Below are 22,213 nucleotides of genomic sequence, written 5' to 3' on the forward strand. Positions count from 1 at the left end.
CCATTCAGTTTAACTGAAGGTTCACACGATATATTAATATCGCTGGAGTAGAAAGTCCTAGGATGTTTGTTAGTCGACATGCAACATAGTACACCAATATATTTACGTTTTATTAAACTTGCCAAGTTGGGTACCTATTCACCTATATATCGACCTATCCACATGCCTACCTTTGTACCTACCTAAATTTAGGTGAGACAGACATGCATATAGTTAAATATATCAATAGGTAGTTATATATTAATATTACAATAGTCCAACCTTTAGTAGTTTTACATTTAATGTCATTGTCTCTGGTGGTATAAATGTATAGAGATTTTTAACCCGATGTTACTCCACAAGAGAAAAAGATTCAAAGATGGAGAGCTTCACTTTCTTTGCTACATTAGTTTTTCTTTTATTTTTATCCAATGTCGAAGTTTCAGGGATACCATATTGTAAGTAAAACTTTATTATTTTCCCACTCCCCAACACCCAATCCCTGGAAGTAGAGATAACTTCTTATTTAATGGTATATGTGACGTGAAACGCATTTTGGTGCAATTCAATCTGGGCCGTAAGACCACGTCACTCCATTCTTATTACATGTTCATCGTTATTTTAGAAAGATATGTCCATAATTGGTCGTCTCTGGTATATCACCTCGAATGAGTGACCTCATTAAACAGAAGGGACAAGATTGCAAAATTGTACATATACCTTTAAAGGGATTTTTGTATGGAAAATCAACTCTTTATAGTCAGTTTGTCAGTACAAATATTTATCTATTGGTTTCAAAGGATTTGTACTAAGTAATCACGCAAATCCAAACGTTGTGCTGTATATAATTGGGCACCAATTTGGACGCTCGGTGGCAAACCCACAGCAAAATTATATGTTATAATTCAACCACATCTTTCTCACCCTGCCCACCTCACTAACGAATCCCTTGACGGCTTATATAATTAAGTCTGCTATAATTGAAGAAAGTATTATCAGTTTCCAGGTGCAATTATTCCGTACTTTCCCCGTGTCTTAGCTCACTAAATCTGAACTAGTCATTGCATCCTTTCAAAATTGTTATCTGCGCTAAGTGATGCGGCTGAGACAATACTGAATATACGGCGTAGTACGGACACGCACATAAGAAATGAGAGGAAGGAATAAGAACGTAATTAACACCGCTGCATGAATGTAAAAGTTTTAGTGAAAGCACGCATTGCAGGTAACATACAACCATAACCACAATGAGCACAGTTCCTGTGCTACGAGCAACAATGAACCAACTGATTCTACAAGAAATTGTTCCCGCGAAGAGAAACAAACTCCATAAGTCTCTATAAACAAAGAATGGACTGATGATATTGGTGAAGTCTTTATAGTATTATCGCAGAAATCTTACAGGTATTACCTAGGAAGTATTGAGCTTTGAACAGGATCAGGGTAACATCATATTTGAAAGAAAGAGGACTTCATCTAACTGTGATTCGCATTTTCCAAAGTAGCAATGTACGAAACTTAATAGTGAGGGTAAATATTTCCGCGGAAGAAATAAAAGTAATAGAAAGCGAAACCTTTGGCTGAATGTTGTAGCATGAAGGCGCTGGCTCACTAGAAACCAGCTTCGTGCCAAATACGACCAACAGAAAACATATAGAGGGAATCACGAAAGCGACGACAATGAATTCAGGGAAAATAATTCGAGATTGAACCAAAAACGCAGTGGAAGGAGCAACCATATCGAACACGACGATGATGATGATGCTGTTAAGATCAGTAGCAAGAATGTGACCATGATGGTTATGACTAAGATCATAGGCATGGCAAACTGGACGCATATGAGTCAAGAAGATAGCACAGAGAGTCGTAATCAGCTTTAACTATTGCACATGTACATATGTTATTTACTGTATCGAAACTATTTATGTACAAATGCAACTAATTATTATCGCAATGTTATTATTGTGTACGTCAGCTTGCATAGTATTGCATAATATTAGCCTATACATTTTGACTTGGGACGTAAGAGGAATTATGTCCTCTGCTTTATGCGTCAGTAATGTACCTGACCTATTAGAATGTGATATCGCGGTGATATGTGAACACACATTGACAAAACAAACAAACGAATTCATAAATATGGTACTAACATCTGCCTCGCTAGGCGCTCAACATTAAAAGGTTTTTGTGTTTGGACTGTTCGGCCTGGTTTCAGATTAATAGGACTGGGAGGGACATGATGCTACATGCCTGCGGCATGATACCCCAGTACTAGACATCACTATAAAATGGCACACTACTGACATCGTAGCGATATGACTGAAAAATTGTTAAAGCTACGTTACAAATCCGAATAACACACGCACTATTGTGGTTGCAAAATATTCAAATCCTCGTCTTCCCACATTTCCATCTCCATCCTGGTCTAAATATGGAGCTGGGAAATATTAGTCTCTCAACTTGTAGTAGAGAGAACACTACAAGCAGACTGTAAGCCGATCCCTCAATGTTCCCAACAATTAGAAAATATTAATAGTAAATTAATTTCTGTAATGAGATGTTTAGCCTTTAAAGTCTCAACATTGAAAACGTTTATTCCTCACACAAAACCCTACTGACCACCTAAGTTAAGAAAGCCCACAATAAAGCAACATACTTTCGGAAAAAAGGGGATATGAATCGATGGACGCGAGGGCTTTGCCTATACATTTTATAAACAATATAAAACTACAAACTGGGGTTTAGAAATGCTCAAGAATTTGCGATTTATGTTCAATAAGAAGTAATTTTCAAATACTTAGATAAAACAGCCGAATTAGACGTTAAGCTTTTTGGGAAGCTATGCATTATACAGCATACCAAGGGCAAATAATTCAAAATGTATTTTTGAATTAAAGTATGACAGAGAATGAGTGTCTGCTCCGGATGAGATAACTCGACAGTTTGCTATCTATTTTTGTACAGTCCTATTTATTAATCATGAATAAACCGACGTGTTTGTATTGATAAACCTATCTGTAGAACAAAATCTAGTTGTCAAGAAAGAGACACTGTTATATACTCACTTATTTCGACTGCAAGAACAAACTTAAAGACGTAATAATGTTTCCTACCTTAAATATTCTCAGCATGTTTTTATATATATGTTTTCTAATTTCGTGGTGTTTGTGTTTGTAATCATATCATTATGTTTTTTTATCTTATAGGTGTTGTCTAATGTTGTAAAGCGCTTAGAGCTTCTAAAGATTAGGCGCTATACAAAGTCTCATTATCATGATTATTATTATTATTATTATAAAACTACTAAAATTTAGGAAAGACCAGAGCACTGATGGTATTCAAAATGAATATTTACTTTATAGGTGTAGGTGGAAACTCACAGAATTAATCACAATAATAAAATTAATATTTCTCTTCATGCACCAAAATCATCAAATGACAAATGCTGAGAAATCAAGATGATATAGACACGAGAAAAAATAAGAAAAACAGGAAAAGCCAAAACGAGGTTTTAATAATTAAACTTTATACTTACAGAGGAAAAATCTTCTTGTTTGTTGACACAAGAAAATTAATTGACATCTAATATAATTCCTTTAGATATCAAATGATACCTGTGTTTTTTATTTGTTTGCTGCTATTCATGTTTGATAGCGAGAAAAATATTTGTATGTGCTCAGTTTACTATAGCCTTTTAGAAACAAGAATGCCATTTTTTGTATTGATTGGCACCACAAAAATTTTAGAATTTTAAACTTGTAGCGTAGTTTCGGCAAAATGTATCAATGTTGATGTCGAATGTATCAATGGAACAGTTGAGCAGATGACAAAACATTTATCAATTATGATGTCGAATGTATTAACGTTACAGTTGAGCAGATGACAAAATGTATCAAAGATGATTGAAGCTTACTGCTTAAGGAGATACAGGCAAGGCAGGAACTCCAAGCACATCGACCCACACTAAGATTCGTCAATTCTTAATCAATAATGAAGACACCAGAAGAATGGAGATTAGATACAAAAAAAAAAAAAAAAAAAAACAATTCGACGCTGTCTCTAAGGCTCCAGAGAAAGTAGCATCAAAATAATATACCAATATAAAACTAAAACAAACTGCCATTTCAAATGGAATGAATAATTCTCTTGAAAATACAAAGGTAGAATTAAAACAGAATATTTCATTAGAGATAGGATAGACGCAGAATGGTTTGGAAAATTTACTTTGAGAATTTTTTTAACCTAGCTAGGAGAATAAATACTTATCAGAAAGAGTCGATAATCGCGAGACATAAAATAATCCCGGAGGAAAATGAAGGAATATGTGTTGCGAATGATTCAATGGAGAAACTATTAAATATCTTGGATCAGTATACCCGGAATTGATGACATTAAACTGAAGGGACCGATGAACAAGGATGAAACTCTTCAACAGAGTATTATTTTGTAGAAATAAACTCAACATTAATATTGTACCACAAGGTATTAGTATCGTACATTAACTGGGTCGATTTGATGACCATGCAAATAATCCATCAACTTACCATATTCACGAGGTGTATGATCAGCTTGCGGGTACTACACAAAAGAAAAACGTTGAAGAGATCTGAATCCATTTAAGAGAAGACATTACCAAAGATAATACGGAACTCTTGGAGAAAGTAGAAAAAATAATGGGGGTTTGACCTCAAGGTATTTTCACAATTGCAGAGGTGTAGAAACTTGCGAGTAACAACTGCAACTGATGTTGTCACTCTAGGGCAATGAGGTCACTTCAGTTATTTCGAAATTATACAAGAGGTGATAAATTATATGTACAATCATCGATAATATATAAAGTTAATACCGCGTTCTTAAGGCATTGTATGTACATTGCACATTGTGCTTCACGAAGAAGCAAGGGCGACAACTGTGTATCAAACTTAGGTATGATATACTAATGATAAATTGACTGGTTGTTGTTGTTGTTGTTGTAGGGCTTAACGACATTTTTCAGCACAAGATAGGCTATACATGGCGGCCAGTATTAATGGTGGAGGAAGAACCCGGAAAACCCCCGGAAAGAACCACCGACCCACGAGAAGCTACTGGCAAGCTTTCTCACATAACCACATTAGCCGAATCCGAGACTCGAACCGACGCAGACAGAGGTGAGATGGCAGTGATCCGTAACGGTGAGCGCTTTAGACCATTCGGCCACTCGGGGCCCCTAAATTGACTAGTAAATACATAAGTGATAATCCAACTGGATACTGATACTCTCCTGACTTAGACGGATGGGATGGGTGGTCGGTGTAAAGAATCTCTAGTAACTGAATCGAAAAAATTAACAATATATGGAAAAGTTATTGTTCTAAAATGAATGACTTTATCTAAACCCACCGTTTATTCTTAATGTTACCATATCCAATAGCAAGTGTCCTTTAAAGAATTATATAAAAAAAAGGATTTAAAAAATATGTGGAATAACTGTCTTCATGAAATAAGTAACACTAATTAAAAAAGTTAATAAAATGTGGATTGTGTATATCTAAGGAGATAAGATGTAAATACAATTTCTTTGATAAAAACGGTTGATATTTATCATATAAAATGTTTTGTGTTATGATTGTTCACCCAGATTAAACCGTTTTCTGGTGCAATTTCAGGTTTTACTTTAAAACAAAAACAACTAAATTTACGACACGAGAATAAAATATCCTTTATCCCCGGAGAATATTAAAGTTCTACTCAAGAATCGAAAACGATGTTCATCCTTAGATAACAGTTTCTTAAAGTCGTTTTCTTGTTCAGTGTCCCAAAGATGAATAAAAAAAATTAAAATAATAAACTCATTGTTCATAAGATACAGATTGGTGGAATAAGATGTATTCGAATCCATATTAATTTGATACAAGATTAGGGTGGCTCCGATTTAATGATATCATACTGACTACGAATATCTCCTTATTCATAAACCGCTTTCGTATCTGATAAATAGCACTCGTTCTGTAAGAAATATGTGATGAAACATTTATTTTGCAACTGTGTTTTTGCGAAACAAATTTGGTGCCAAGTTGTAACTTTTTAATAACCGAGATTGTAGTTTCCGAGACTCTAAATTTATTTGAAGATTTAAATGACTCTTGCCGATCAGTTGGGTAAATCAACTATTGTTAAAAACAACATTTGCTACACTGTGATCGAAATTTCGGAAGAAAGATCCAAGTCTGCAAGAGCTGGCTTGGATTTGATATTTTATTTTAAATTTGAAGCTAATAAGTCTAATCTGGGAAATCCAAAAGTACAAAAGTTATTTACTAAACGGAATCAGGTGAAACAGGTTTTTTAATGTGAAAAGAGCAGTAAGTAGGTAAGTGCAGTAGTTGATATAAATTGATGTAAGATGAATTTTTTAACGAGATTACTGAATGACTTTTTAAAGATATCCCTTTCTGTTTCTTGCATGTGTACACACACACACACACACACACACACACAGAGCGGTTGAAATATGTAACATTTCAAGTAAGGAAATGTTTGATAAATATTTGAAATATAATATTTCACAAACTTGGTTCAAACGTTTGAGGATTGGATGTTTTTGTTTATTTTCACCCAATTATAGCAATTATAGATGCAAAGAGGAGTACATGCAAATTCTAATAAATTTAGCAACTTGATCATGATAGCAGAATACATTATATGTTATATTTTCGGTTAATTCATGAGAGTAACAATATAGAAATGTCAGTATCATATGATTATAGTCTCTTCCGCGTTTGCTTCTTCTCCTTCTTCTTCTTCAGAAATATTGATCTGAAATAAATATAGCAAATACAGGCTTACTGCTTAATTCTACGGCTTTTTGCCTCTATAAATTACATACGTCTTCGTCATACATAATGTTGAGGACTTCGTTTATATAAACGAGTAATACAAGATACCTGAATCTTGCAACAGTAATACGTCCATGGTAAAAAAATAAAAACAAAACAAAACAAACTCCAATGACACCACGTGATACACTTTAGACCCATGATCATACTAGCCTAAAGGTTCACTTAACTGCAGCGAATGATGTACAACAATTTAAGCTAAAAGTTTAACCATTTTGACGACGACTCCACTTGACTTTACAACTACGTACAAGTGAGTTGTTGTTGTAGGTTTTACTGCCATTTCCCAGCACAAGATAGCTATTCATGGCGGCCAGTATCAATGGTGGAGGAAGAACCCAGGAAAATCACGGAAAGAACCACCGACCCTCGAGCAGCTACTGGCAAGCTATCTCTCATACCTACATTGGCCGAATTTGAGACTCGAATCCAGGCAGACAGAGGTGAGAGGGCAGTGATCCGTAACGGTGAGCGTTTTAGAATACTCAACCATTCAGGGCCACTTGTACAGCACAGAACTACAATAACAGCAAAATTATATTATTTATCATTTCAGATGACATCATTAGCTACTGTGGTCAGGCCATTAACATGAGTTATTATGGGATAGATCAGGGAAGGATAGAATTGACATCGTTAAGTTCGTACCAGAGAATGACCTGCACACTAACAATTGTGGCGCCCTCTATAAACAATATAATTATGTTTTACTTCGAGGATGTTGAAATAAAAACAGTACATTCTGGACAGACGACTCTCTCCAGTTATTTGACGGGCCGAATACCAACTTTCCAAGAATTTCAGGTAAACTCGGATATTAAGACAAGCATTGTTAAAGATACACGTGAAAATGAGCATACACAAATATGTTTGCACATACGGGTTCTGCAATGTCAACAAAACAAAGTCTTGCCCATTAAACCGACGACCTGTTGTTATGGATTCCAACACTGCACTATGAACTATTTTGAGATGCACGTTTATACAGCCATTATTTCAGCTATAAAGTACATATATATATATTGTAATGTAATAGGTGTTGTTTATGGCTATGATCTTCTTTTTACATCTAAATCAATGTCCTCAGGTGATACAAGCTATATTCGTCGATGTTATAAAACAGATGTCTTTTATATAATCTCAAATACATTGACACACTGTGCTGTCTTGAGGTTATCATTTTGTATTTTTCTTTTGTGATTGGATTATCGAAGACTAGTGCAGGATTATGTGCACATGGATACCCAATGACGCACAATGCATGTATTCCATGTGTATAACACAAACTAATTATATTTTAGTCTCGAACCATGCATTTAAAACCCACAGGTAACGAGTCTAACAGTGAGATGGTACTATGTATGTAAAATTTCCAGGAAACACTCTTTATTATTGTTAAAATTTGCGGAATCAGTCTTGTTTTCTATCCGTCCATTTTGTGTTTTCTCTTTCGACTTTAGTAGCTTTAGGATCGGTTTTTGTCTGATTAATCCATACTTTTGACCAGATGATGTTATTTTTCTGATCTATTTTAAACTGCAGGTAGGTAAATTTGATTAAAGTATCCGAACTCTCAAAGTATTATCATCGTCTGTTTTTACAATACAATAATTCATAAGTATTGACCCTTCCCGCTACTTTTGCTAAGCCATTCTGACTAAATTCGAAATCTAGTAATAATTAGTAGGTCTAATACGCACCGACAACTTTCATGTTCTAGTTACTCCTGGGATTCCCTATCCGTCTATTGTTTTCAACCTTTCAAACAAAGCGTTAGATTTCGTAAGAGTTTCTTTACAAATATCGGAAAAAATAACCGAAAGAAAGAAAAGTAATGTGTGAACTTACATTCCACCCATCCTAGTGTTCAACAGTACCAGACCAAACATTTTAGATAGAAAATTTAATCTTCCCAAATTTGTTTAATCTTTAACCTTTTAAAAAGTATATGGACTATCCTATCAACTTTAGAACTTCTTTCCTGTCCTCGACGCAAGTTACAGAATTCGTGGGTGAGATCGTGGGAAGATGAACGCTTGGTGGCTAATGGCTAAAGAAATAGCTACTATGTTTGTGGGTACATCATATTTATTTTTTCTGCAGGTTTAATAATATCATGCACGGTCTGCTGTATGCAAAGTTTGGCGTCAGGCTATATTGTTCGTGTGAATTTGTATTTGGGCTTTGAGTGTTGTACATGACCCATTTAGACACCAATTTCTGTAAGCGATGCTTGCAAACTTTCGTCTAATTGTGACTGTCAATCAAGTTAATACTGAAAATTATTGGAGTATCGTAAAAACGAAATGAAACCAATTGACCACATTGAATTTTGGATAATATCTTGTTTCTTTTTAAGGTTTGTATTATAAGATCTGCGGGTACAGCAAGCCTGGTAGAGTTTACACAACTACGGGCAACACTCTGACGTTCCTGTTTGTCAGCTACAGTGGTTCGTTCATGGACAGAGGATTTGATGTCATATTTACTACTTACCACTTAGGTAAAGTTATGTCTATTTAATTTGTCCTGCTTACTAGCTCTTTTGCTCCATGACTGTGTGTTGTGTATAATCATGTCTTGAACTTGACCATGTCCAAAATCCAGTTCATTATCTATCTGACCATTAACTTTTAATTTGGTAAACAAGTAATACATACTTAATGTTTCTATACGAGTGTAGGTTAAATATTAGGATCATTATATTAGTTTCAGTCAAGGACATTGTTTTTTCCCCTGCATGAGCCGGTTGCACATGATCTTTACCAAATTCTTTATTATAAAGCTAATAACAGATTGTATCTTGTAAACAACATAGAATTTTTTAGAATGGAAAATTAAACAGACGTAATATTTTCAGAAATGCTATTTGTGACCTAGGTCAGGTAAATGGGTTTGTAATATTGTTTATTTTAGAAATTGCTAATTCCTGCTTGAACATCTTGTAGCAGAATCATTTTTGTATTTTGTGCACAGTATTTCATTTCGGTGGAATTATATATCCAAATTATTATTCACTAGAAATACAAAGTACTCTTCAATTTTTTCCTTGGACATAAATATTAAATTATATGGAGTTATAGTGAATTCCGACAACAAAAGAATTTTGGCAATCTACACATCAAAGGCCACACCAGGCACATCAACACATTTAGTGTTGGATCTTTTTTGGGATACCACTGGAATTTAATCAGAACTTTATTCATTAGGACTGGTGATATAACTTTCTTGACTATTTGGGATTTAATTCGCAATGCGATAAGTTCTTTTTATATTTTAACTTTGTAGTCTAGAGAAATTAATCATTTGTCAAATTTTACAAAACTTGCTGGTTTTCGCTCTTTTCTATTACTTAGCATCAGACCATAGAGTTGTAATCGGAATTTACACAATTCAAATGAACTAAAGGCACCTTTTAAGCATTCAAAACCTAACCATGTCTCCACTTTCCTAGAATTGCAAAAGTTAAAATCACAGTGATTCGGAAATGACAAAGAGATATCTTAGGAAAGTTTATAAATGATGATTTGAGCTTGGAATTATTTAAGTTTTTAATGATTTCTGATTACTGGCGTTCACAGTTAACCATCTAGTGTGTTAGTCAGCATTTACTGTCAAAAAGAAAGAATTTATACAAACTTTGCTTTCTTGGAGCAATATACACGGTTGGATCTAATCCTTTCTCGGTTCTAAAAAGCAATTTTGTTTCTGGATACACACTCTAGTTTTGTAGTTGTAGGTTTTGTAGTGGGAAAGAAACACAATTTATCAGTATGACTACATAATATACAACTACATGTATATTGTGTGATTTGTTATTACTTTTTCGAAGTTCCTTCGTGGATTGTATTAACGAATACGTATAGTTAGGAAACCAGCCTTGTGGTAGTGGATGCTACATACATTAGAACCCCGCAACATTGTTTGATAGGCAATTCTCCAATTTTAAAAACAGCAGATTTAGCAAGTTTACACTAAGCTGATTTTTTAATATAAAATGCAACAGTAACAACAACAAAAGAACCAAGAAGGTGAATGGTGGTATAAACGTTAGGCCTTATATGCTACTGTATGTTTCACTAAACTCTTCCCAAATATGTTTTTGTCCATGGATTCAGGACGATTATCTCTAACTTCTCAGCTTTATAGAACGAAAACGTAGACGTAAACAGACGCGGATACAATGCAACGGTCTGTACATTTTGAGATTGACTCCGTAAACCAGGAGCAGCATCTGTGTCATGTATAATACGAGTATATTAAGCGTCTTTTGCTATTGAATTACATTACTTCCAATGAGATTGCACGTGACAGCAGTATCGTAACAGAGAAACGAAGATGCGACCCCTTACCTTCTCGAATATCACATGTTGTTTTGTGTCCGTTCACGATTTTTAGCAAGTGCAGCCACGTGAAAGATATGAGCATTTATTCGATAAATACGACAAAGCACAAGCAACTTTTCTTTTCACAGCAAGTTTTAGAAACTGTTAGTTATACTTTTATTTATACGGAAAAGAATTCAGTCATCAATCGCAAACAAAAAATCAATTGCTAATTTAAAACGAATGATATAGCCCCATATGAATAAAAATGACTTAAAGCAGAAGAGAGGGTGAACAGACCCTTTTGTAGGACGTCCAATTTTGAAAAACTAAGGCTTCCTACAAAAATAAAAACGTAAGGTAAATAACATGAAACCAAAGCTTCTAACTTTCCGAGAGTTTCTACAGAATGCAGCTCCGTGGGTTATTTTCTTCGCGTTGTCGTTTTCAAGTGAATATAAACGCGCGTTTTCTGCGCTGACGCCTCATTTAAGTCGCACCAGCTGCTGCTATCCAAAGATTTTATCAAGTCCGACTAGGTATCTCGACCGCGGATTATGGAAGTTTATTGTTATAAATCCATGCGGGGTTGACTGTGCCCATGAAAAGAATTTTTTAAATTTAATTATGTCCATATCACCGCTGCACTAAGCCTGGAGAATATTACGTAACGTATGCGTATCAACTCCATTAAACACAACTAAAATATTACAGTTGTCTCTGATCACTTTTGGTGTTTGTGTATACCGCTGAGTAACATAAATCACATCAGTATTTTTATGTCGTCCGCATGAGAATATTCTAGTTGGATTTGACTGTTTATCCAGCATCACATCATCGTATACAACTAAATTGTTAATAAACCCATCGAGGTCATCTACGGACGGCACTTCACCGATATCAGTACTAAGTTCAATAACGTCTTCATTTAACAATTTTTCATTTTCTTTTAAATCTTTAAGAACTTCATAACATCGCTGGCCATCTACAGATGGTGCAACTAAATACAATTTATCACATTTCAACCACCTCATTATCAGATTAAGTAACAGTTGTGTCTTATCACTTCCAGATGGGCCTATTATAATGATTCGGACAGAATTTGGTAGCGCTGGATGATGTTTAACCGGTTCTCGTTGTTTTGTTGCCGAAAAATCCATTACAGCCATATTATATAAAAGATAAATAAATATGAATTTATATTGTGAAAAATGCAGGGCGCGTACCACCACAAGTGAACTAACAACTATAACAACGAAAAACAAACGACAAGCACTTACGGGCAAGTGTGAACGATGTGGTACAAAAAATTTTTAAGTTTATTTCCGATGAAAACCAACGGGTAAATCAACAGGCAGAGTTGAAGAAAAGGAGGTGATATTGCCGCTTCGCTAACAAAGTTACCAGGAACTCCATGGGTTAAATACCCAGGACAAAAAACATCTCCCAGGATATAATTATTGTGGTACTGGTACCAGACTTTATATCAGGCTTGATAATCAAGATCAGCCAAAATCCGTAGAGTATCCAGTAAACGCTATTGATAAAGCGTGTCATGCTCATGATGTAGCTTAAAAAAAGTAAGGATCTTCAGCAGCGACATATTGCAGATGTGAGATTAATTCATGCGTTAAATTCCATAAAATAGTAAATCTTTCAAAGAATCATTAGTTAATTGGTTGGTGAGATCTGCGATGAAAAGTAAGCTAGCATTAGGAGCTGGTAATTAATGAACTAATTATTAAAATAATGGAATCAATTTATTATAGCCCAAGAGGATAATGGAGGGATAGAACATCGGTTAGTAAACTTGAACAACTGCGTTGAAACCTATTAGCGCAATCACAAAAAACATATACCTTTACAACGACATGAATTTTCAAAACGACCAGTGCTGGGTAATGTGAGTATAAGATATTTATATGAACCCGATAAACTTGAAGGTGATAAAAAAAGAGCGACTGGTCCTATTTGGAGTATTACAACGCATACAACTTCCAGCGTGGTAAGATCTACGGGTAGACATGGAATCTACAGATTAGATTCAACTGCTCTTGAACGTGGATTTGCACGTGAACAATTACAAGTAATTCCCGAGGATACACAATTACAACCGCGATAACTTAACTAGCACCTCTACGCCGATTACATTCAAAACAGGTCATCATCACATTTTCGCGTGTATGACCAAGACTACTATCTTTTCTATCCACGGTAAATTGTCTTGGGTCATTACTGGAATATACCCACAACATCAAAACATTACAGCTCGCACAATGACTATTTTGCTGTTGTTTCAGTTTCAATATAAATTCACCATCAAGGTCAAAGTCGCGCTTATCTTTTTTGTCGCACTGTTTATAGCCAACTCATTTGTTTCTTAACATATCATTGTCAATAACATCGCCAGTTGTTTCTGTAAAGTCTATGATAACTCTCCGCGATTGAGATATTGTTCTAACTCTAGACACTGCGAGATAGACTAAGTTTGACCACTCGATACTATCATTGACGATCCAAACAACTGTATCAGAAATAGTCAGTCCTTGTGACGAATGAATTGTCATCGCATATCCTAACGTCCATGGAGATTTGTTCATTTTAAACGCATCTTCAACAACATTGACATCAACAAACAACTAATCAAGAAATGTTTTTGATGTTTCTAATGACAATGTACATAATTCATTCCAAATGATAATTTTTGGAATATATTTTTCACCCATTCCTTCAGAAGTCCATGTGACTTCTTTCCACCAAAAAAAAGCTATGATAAGTGCAAAAGTTCACTCCTCGCTCGCTTATTTCTCTGGCGAGTCTGTGTGTAGGTGTTAACACAATCATATCAAAATTCCGAAATAGTTCGATCACACGAGTCGTTTTACCAGAACTACCTGGTCCATTAAGATAAACCGTTTTATGTCTAACTACGGGATCATACACAGATGATGGAGACGATAATTTTGATATCTGATTACTTTTGTAATAAATATCTTTAATCGAAATATTGGCAGATTCAGAATAAATTGAGCATCTTCTCTTTTTTATTCTTCATTCACCCCTTGATGCATAATTACCGATATTTAATTTTTCCAACAATCCTGAATATTTTTTATCATATAAAGCGAATCCATGGCGACTCTAACTGCGGACTTCAAAAATATGTTTAACATCGATTTAGATTTATCGAAACCTAAGCCAACATCGAAGATCTTAGATAAGTAAATTGTGGTGACTCACCATCAATATAACCCACAATTGTACCTAATTTAGTTTCATTTGGCAAGAAAGCTATTTCTCGACTTATAAACGTATTTTCATTCATTGTATCATTAATTGTAAAATCTAACTCAGCATCATCCATTATTAATCTTGTACAATGTCGTTTATGATCACCTGATCCTCCTTGAGTGAATTTACCGATTATTTTTCTCCCAAGATCTTTTGTGATTTTATTTTCGCAATCGGTTATATCAGGATTTTCATCATCAGAATATTTCTTTTGTTATGGTAGTATACGGTAGTAATACTATTTTGTCCACAACTTCGTTGAAAAATGTTTGCCAAACCAAACATAACAAATCGGATGAAAATTTTCAGCAAACTCGAATGACTAGATACAAGCGAATCCAGTTAAGTTAAAATCTGGTAATGGTTCATTTATCGATACTTTGGCCATTTCTTGTGTCGGATGACCGAATCTTTTAAATTATACAGAACACTTTCCCATAGCAAGAAAACTTCCAAGATGATTGTATTTAGTAATCCATAATCCGCCGTGTCCGTATTCGACACAACTCGATATTATATCATCGAGATAATCAAACCGAGTTGGTTACCAAGAATTTCTCTCTCTAGCAAAATGAACTGCAAATGAGGGAACTGTAAAACAACCACTAAGTAATTGTTCATTTCTTCGTGGAGAGATTTTGTGCGATAAATAACGTATTTAGGTCTTACAAATTGATTATAATTTCCATCATCAAACTTTGAAACAACCTCACGGATACAGGATCGTTTTTACCCACTTCGTTCATATAATTAAACATGTCTCTGCGGTAAAATTTAACAGTTCCATTCCGTGGAAATATTGTTACTGCGTTAGTCCACGCATGTGCATTATGATCTATGATTTCAATTGGAGCTCCTTTTGATTTACATTTTGGTTTGTACAAAATCTCTTCGATTATCGTTTTTACCTTTATTGGGAATTTTAGTTTCTTTCCAAGTTCAGCGACATCTTTGACACGCTTCAGTATCCATAACTATTTATCCCCACTCATTAATTATTTTACGTCTCTTATCTGTTAGACCGTTTCTAAGAGTCGAGATGGTAAAATGTTCCGTTACTCGTTCGGCTACACAATTTATTGTTGAAAATTTCATTGGTTTCGGATTATTAACCTGGGTTTATCATTTATCGGATAAATGCCATAAATAACTGCTGTTACAGGATACGCTCTTTCATAATACGGTTTGTCAATACCACTCAACATATTTTTACTCAGCATGTCAATTTTTCATTAGGAAGGACAGGGTCATATTTGTCACGGATAATCAAATTGTCTGTTTCTTTTAGTACAACAAATTATATATATATACATATATAATTTAAATAAAGAACAACTATAAGTGGTTTATGATAGGTGCTTTCACTCCTTGTACCAAAAACTGCGTAAGTGATTCTGTGGACATCATTTGCAGAGCATGCGTAATGGTTGTTTAGGACCAAAACCGTGTTTACGAAGTGGTGTTGGAGTGAGAGGAAACGCGCAGTTTTGTGTACAATGTGATGGTAAAAAAATACAGAGAAGTGAAAAGATACTATGATAAAAAATTAATAACAGTGACAGAGTTATAAAAAGCATGGAAGAAAGATTCTCAGAATAATGATTTAGACAAATAATCAATTAAACAAATGATACTATATATGAATGAGCCAAAGCTTTGATAACCCCCAAGCCAACATTTTGCTAAACACCGCATTATTACAAATTATGAAGCAAATGGTGATGGTGTTATTAGACACTGTCGACGAAAACTACCTGTCGATTATGTCATTAATACTGGTTATCTCTTACTCAGTACTTGAAAAATAAAATATATTCCTGCCGTAGGTTCGTATTTGAATGTTTCAATGGATTGATCAAAGACGGTTTTGTGATCGGTCATATCAACGATATAAAAATAGATAATAATTTATCTTATCTGAGAGCTATCATGCAGAGTCAGAATTCTGCATATTGTGTTACTGGTAAATATTTAAAAAAAAAAAACAGTTGCAAGGAGGGCGGTTAAATCTATAAATACAGAGACTAGTTAAGAAATAATATTCCTTTTGATGTATGCAGGTGCCAAATATTTCGATATTGAATCAAAATCAGTATATTTTGTTGCAAACAATATTACCAAATCCGCTTTCTCTAAGAAATATAAACAAAAAATTATTTCCGTTATTGTTGATAGAGATAACTGTCAAGCTAAGCTATCTCTAGTAGATTAATTATGTAGTTATTTACTAACTACGTATATAACTTTATGATAATTTCTGAAACGTATATTTGTAAGAATGGAACATGGCGCAATGCAAAATGCGATTGATTCTCATCTTGGGGTTTAGGATTCAAATCTCGTGACCGGCATACTGTCGACGGTACCGATTGTTGCGGTTTTTCTGTATAAGGGTCGTGGCACCAGCCCGAATGCATTTCATGTACACCTCTCACCACGTCAAACAACTTGGTGAGTACCGTTTTGCACTCTCCCCGGGTTTTGATAGATTGGGGGTGCATGTACATCAAACTGAAAGGAATAGACAGCCTTCTAAATATTGTAACATTTTGTTTCGCTTAGAATATTCGCTGGAGGTATGTATATAAAAGAATTTGTGGCACCTCCCAAACATAAACTGTAGCATGGTGAACTCTAAATCTCACCGAAGAGTACCCCATAAGGACATTCAGAAAGAATGTCGGCCAAAAAGAAACGGTCATGGGGTGCCGAGAAGGCTATAAAAATAGTCTCAAAAAAGAGAATTACCTCCAAAAATGGACCCATTAAAAACACATATTCCAATATAGGGACCCATGAATTATAACCGCTCATCATTGCTACGGTTTATATTTTCCTTAAAAATACAATTTAAATATATATTATTTTTATATATAATAAAAATGAAATTTGAAAATATTAATGATATTATTTCTGCAATAAAGAATTTAAAAAAGACGGCATAAAAGTTGATCCGGAGAAAATTATTTCTGATTTTGAACCGCTGCAAGCACGTCAAGTGGAAGATAAATATGCACTACCAGCTGAATATAAGTTCATGAAAATTATACAGAAGGCGATGTTAAAATCTTTGGCTACTGTAAAAGATACGGAAGTTAACAAATTCGTAATCTTCTCAAGCGTGATAGAAAAAAATTGGATCAAAATTATCTCACGAATACGAAACGAAAACAATTATTGACACGCGCGTGTCACAGTTAAGAAAGATTATGTCAGAAAATAGTAAGAAAAGGGAAAGTGAAAATGACGTCACTGAAGACAGTGAAAGTTAATTCTACCAAGCATCAGTAAAAAAGATATTCTGTTATATATATATATATATATATATATATATATATATATATATATATATATATATATATATATATATATATATATATATATCATATTATTCAGAATTATACAATATTGTTTTTAAGCTGATCCAATTTAATACAGGAGTGTACATAATTCATAATTTGATCTCTGTCACGTGATCATAGCAATATGTTCTCTCCGCAGTTCATCTCATTGTTACTACATCAATATAAAGTCTTTTCTTGCCGTACTCATCAATAACTGTATTAATACTAAATTGCTCTGTGTTGACTGGAGACTGTGTCATTATTGTTCTGATGGCGTTTTCAAGTATCTCCCCCTTGTCGTGTATGAAAACTCTCACATGTTGGTACATTATCTGATATACTTCTTGATTAATTGCAAAACACTCTGCGGGATCAAAAAAACTACGGACAATATTTTTATTAGAATGATTTTTTTTCTTTTTTCTGAATTTAGTCAAAATTCATCGTTTTTCACCTATTTTAGTCGATTTTGTCAGGAAAAACGTTGAGGTTGAAAGATTTTACGTATACATTAATATTGAAAAATTCTCCACGTAGGTCAGTTAAGTGTCCGCTCTGGTCAGTTAGTTTGAAATGTATTCGCGATAATAAACTATTATGACATTGTAGATAAACCGGATTGATCGGTACTTGGACAATCCAATATCCAGGTGGTACTTGCGGTGTAAATGTATATAGAATGTATCCCTGTTGAGCTTGATTTGATTTTTCAAGATCTTTTTGATAGTTGCCATCAGTTACATCACAAACAAGACTGACTCCTATTGTTGAAGTTATAATAAAGATTCCTATTGAAATATGACGACCTTCAACGTATTGATCATTGTTATATCGAAGAATAATTGCTGACGGAGGCATTTTTCTGCATGATTCAACGATTTTAGGAAAGTTTTCGTCGATAATTTTTTTAGTTCCTCTTTATTAAATTTTGGTACAATGAACAGACTATCACCTGGTCCTTCATATTCTTTTTCTGTTATTTCATAATAATTGAGAAACGGTTTTCCGGGACGGGGGAAAGAAATAATATGTTTATATACTTCTTTAATGAAATTGCCATTAACATGATTATAATCTGATTCCAATTGATTTAGATGTTGTATTAGCTCAATGAGCTGTTGTTTTATATCATCATTATAATGTTGTGATGACGATAAAAACAGAGTTTGAATTTTGTTGATTGATTGTTTGACTTCAAAATTGATGAGGTCGGAATACATCTTATACACATCTCTATCTATCTATCTATCTATCTATCTATCTATCTATCTATCTATCTATCTATATATATATATATATATATATATATATATATATATATATATATATATATATATATATATATATATATATATCTTAATTTACCATGAAAATTTTGAACTATATACGTATCATCAGTTCCATTCCACGGATACATTTCTCGTTATTTTGGGATTGTTATAAACCTTTTTTTTGGTCTGTGAAAAATTCATCCAACTTTGGTTCTGGTGGTTTTTGATATCCTGGTGGAATTTCAGGCCATCCTAACACGGTTCTAATCGATGACTGATAAATATCTACAACGTAATCTAGAGAATTTATCTCTATCGCGGATGATAACATAGGTTAGTGGAATGTTATAGCTATTTTTGCTTCTCGTCCAGTTACTGATTGTATTGTCCGTTGAAATTCATCATTGATTTGTTCGATTTGATAACTGCATGTGGGGATGCCGACAACATTCCAGTCAGGAGTTCCATCTGGTTTATTTTTATTTGCAAATAGAAGTGAATTACATGTATTCGCCTGTAATCCACCGAATGATTTTGATCTGATGTTTGGCCAACTGTAATATGCTCGGAATTGCGCTAGTGCAATTTCATCTGCTCGAATTACAGTTGGAAAGTTAACATTAAATTCAGGATTGTTGGAGCTCACTGATAGCATTGTTGTTTTTGTTTGACCTGTATTATTTACAATCTGTTGCAGTAGGTCGCCTGACGACGTCAATTGAGTTGACATTATTATTTAAGTCCTGATTTTCTAAATTAATCACAGTCATTGCTTCATTGTAAATTTTAATCATCTCCGTGAACTCAATATCTGATATTATTTCATCACTAAGACTTGTTGATAATAATGAGGATAATTTGGAGTATGCTAACGTCGCTGTATGTGTTTTTATTATATAATCATGTATTTTTGTGCTTGTGCAAGAGCATACTTTTTTGGAATGATATTAAGAATACCGGCAATCGTTGTCGCAGCTGAAACACAAATTGTTACAACTACTGGTGCCATCATTGCTGTTGTTGACAATAATATGCCGGCTCCAGCAATAACAGTAGACTCTGTATAAACAATTATGTCAACGATAACTACAAGTCTGCGGTATTTCTTTACTTTTATCGTATACTCATCAAAACGATATTCTTTAATTTCGTTTGCCATTCACGTACTTGATTGTATCTATAATGTTGTGCTGCAACATCACGTCGAACGTAGATCGGAATACTCATTGTATTTTAATTAGGTGGGAATTTAGCTACTAATTCAAGACACCAGTAATAAATCAAGCCTAGTTTTTTCTTCTTTGGGTTTCACAGTAAATGTTGCCTCGTCGTTTTGATATAACATCACTAACATAGATCCAGGTGATCCACTTAGTGGAGTCAGTGGATAAGGCCGTGAAATCGTGGCAGATATTATAAATATTGCAACACCGAGTACTGAGTCTGTATACACCGGTAACCTCAGCGCGATGTTTCATGGTTTTATTCAGTGGTGACCATAATGCTTGGTCAGAAGCTACTGTATATATTATGCTGGTAATCCGCTTGTGGGGAATTTTAATCAGTTCAATTTTTTTAACGATATCAGGAATTCCACTTATAATATCTTCTAGTCTTTTTTTAATCGTTTCAATATCTGATATAACTGTCTTAATATAACCAAGTTTTGTGTTAATATCAACGAGTTTTACGTCAGCAATGAACGGGTTTCCAAAGAATTCCTCTGCGGTTTCATTAATTTTTCTAACATTTCTACGAAGATCTGTAAACATATTTACGTGAGCGTCGTACTCAGCTTTTTTGTTGTTGCGGCATCCTCATCAGATGTTGGGTCTTTTAAAACAACTATCTTATTTTCATTCATGCTGAGTTCACCTGTCATTGTATCACCGCTAGATCGTAAATGATTAGCAACGCTTTTTGAGATTTCATCTCTAATAGTTGCAACTGATATGCTTGAGTCTCTGATTTTACTGTTATTTGTAAATACTGGAATAGTATCCGTAGTTGCACCAAGAACTCTACGAACTATGTCATTCCATTTGATATTACTCGTCTTTAAAACACCGTATTTATCCTGAAAAAAAGAACTTCATCTCGGTCAACTCCAGAGAGGTTCATAACATCAGCAAGTTCATCCTTTGTCGCGTAATTTGAAAAATCTATTTCGTCGAATTTTGTTTAACTCTTAGTAGTATTGCCGTGGGATCTTCCGTAAATATCTACCATTATTCGTTATAACATCCACTTGTAATATTGTGCAAGAATTTGTGAGGTTGTATTTTGATTTTGAAATAAAATCGACTACAGCAATTGCTTCATGACCACATATCGGTGGATCGGTTAGTGTTTGTGTTGGTAATGTTGAATACCAAAGCGGGATTTTGTGTGGTGTGACATAGTTGATAAATTCCTGCGGTGGGTCCAATCCATAAGAATCGAAATAAACAATTCTCAAGATTAATAATACCCGTTTCGGTGCTGTTTGTTTGATGCGGTAACTGATCGCGTATAAAAACACCTCTACAATTTTTGATATTTAATTTCTTTTTAGCAGCGTTAAGTAAATCAAAATTTGACATAGGTGTTGATGAAGTGTTCCTGGAAGTCTCAGACACTTTCCGTATCGATAGAGAGTTCCTGGAAGTCTCAGACCTTTTCCTGTTGCTTTTTTAATACCATTTCAGCAGCGGTTCCAACAGCACCTAACGCGGCTGATTTTGTGACGGCTGGAGCTTCAGCAGCTATCAATGCTGGTATCGCAGCGAGAAGTGGAAATATACCGCCGGTCTTAGCTGTATCTTTGATGGCTTCGGCAGAAAGTTCAAGTCGTATTCCAGTTTTGGATTGTTTGGCTTTATTTAGATGTTTAAGCTGACTTTCTGTCAACGACATTTTATTTTGACCACCTGTAATCTGACTGTTTTTTAGCGTTATTGTGGTTCCGGATTTTTTTTTTACTAATGCTGATTGTAGTTTTTTAATCTGTCATGGAGTCAGACTGACGTTAAAATGACGATATGATGACATTTATGATTATACTCCCATTTTTAAATCACCGTGCGATTACATATTTTCTACTGGTGCATCAACAACTCTCATTCGGCCACCAACACCTTCGAGTA

The 22,213-nt window shown here is 34.4% G+C and overlaps 1 protein-coding gene across 2 annotated transcripts in view; it reads left to right on the top strand.

Moving 5' to 3' along the window:
- Positions 1–346: 346 nt before the first annotated feature.
- Positions 347–22,213, top strand: part of LOC149777446 (uncharacterized) — a 30,260-nt gene continuing 8,393 nt past the window's right edge. Inside the window, exons 1-3 of one of the 2 annotated variants that reach the window (XM_089942892.1) lie at positions 347–437; positions 7,414–7,661; positions 9,217–9,360. In XM_089942892.1, the coding sequence (XP_089799018.1) occupies positions 9,318–9,360 (43 nt within the window). In that variant the 5' untranslated portion in view covers positions 347–437; positions 7,414–7,661; positions 9,217–9,317. The remainder of the gene's footprint in view (positions 438–7,413; positions 7,662–9,216; positions 9,361–22,213) is intronic. The other variant, XM_089942893.1, reaches the window with a different exon arrangement.

The sequence above is a fragment of the Sinohyriopsis cumingii genome, chromosome 18 (genome assembly GCF_028554795.1).
Source record: "Sinohyriopsis cumingii isolate HCF-2022 chromosome 18, ASM2855479v2, whole genome shotgun sequence".
Lineage (NCBI taxonomy): Eukaryota > Metazoa > Mollusca > Bivalvia > Unionida > Unionidae > Sinohyriopsis > Sinohyriopsis cumingii.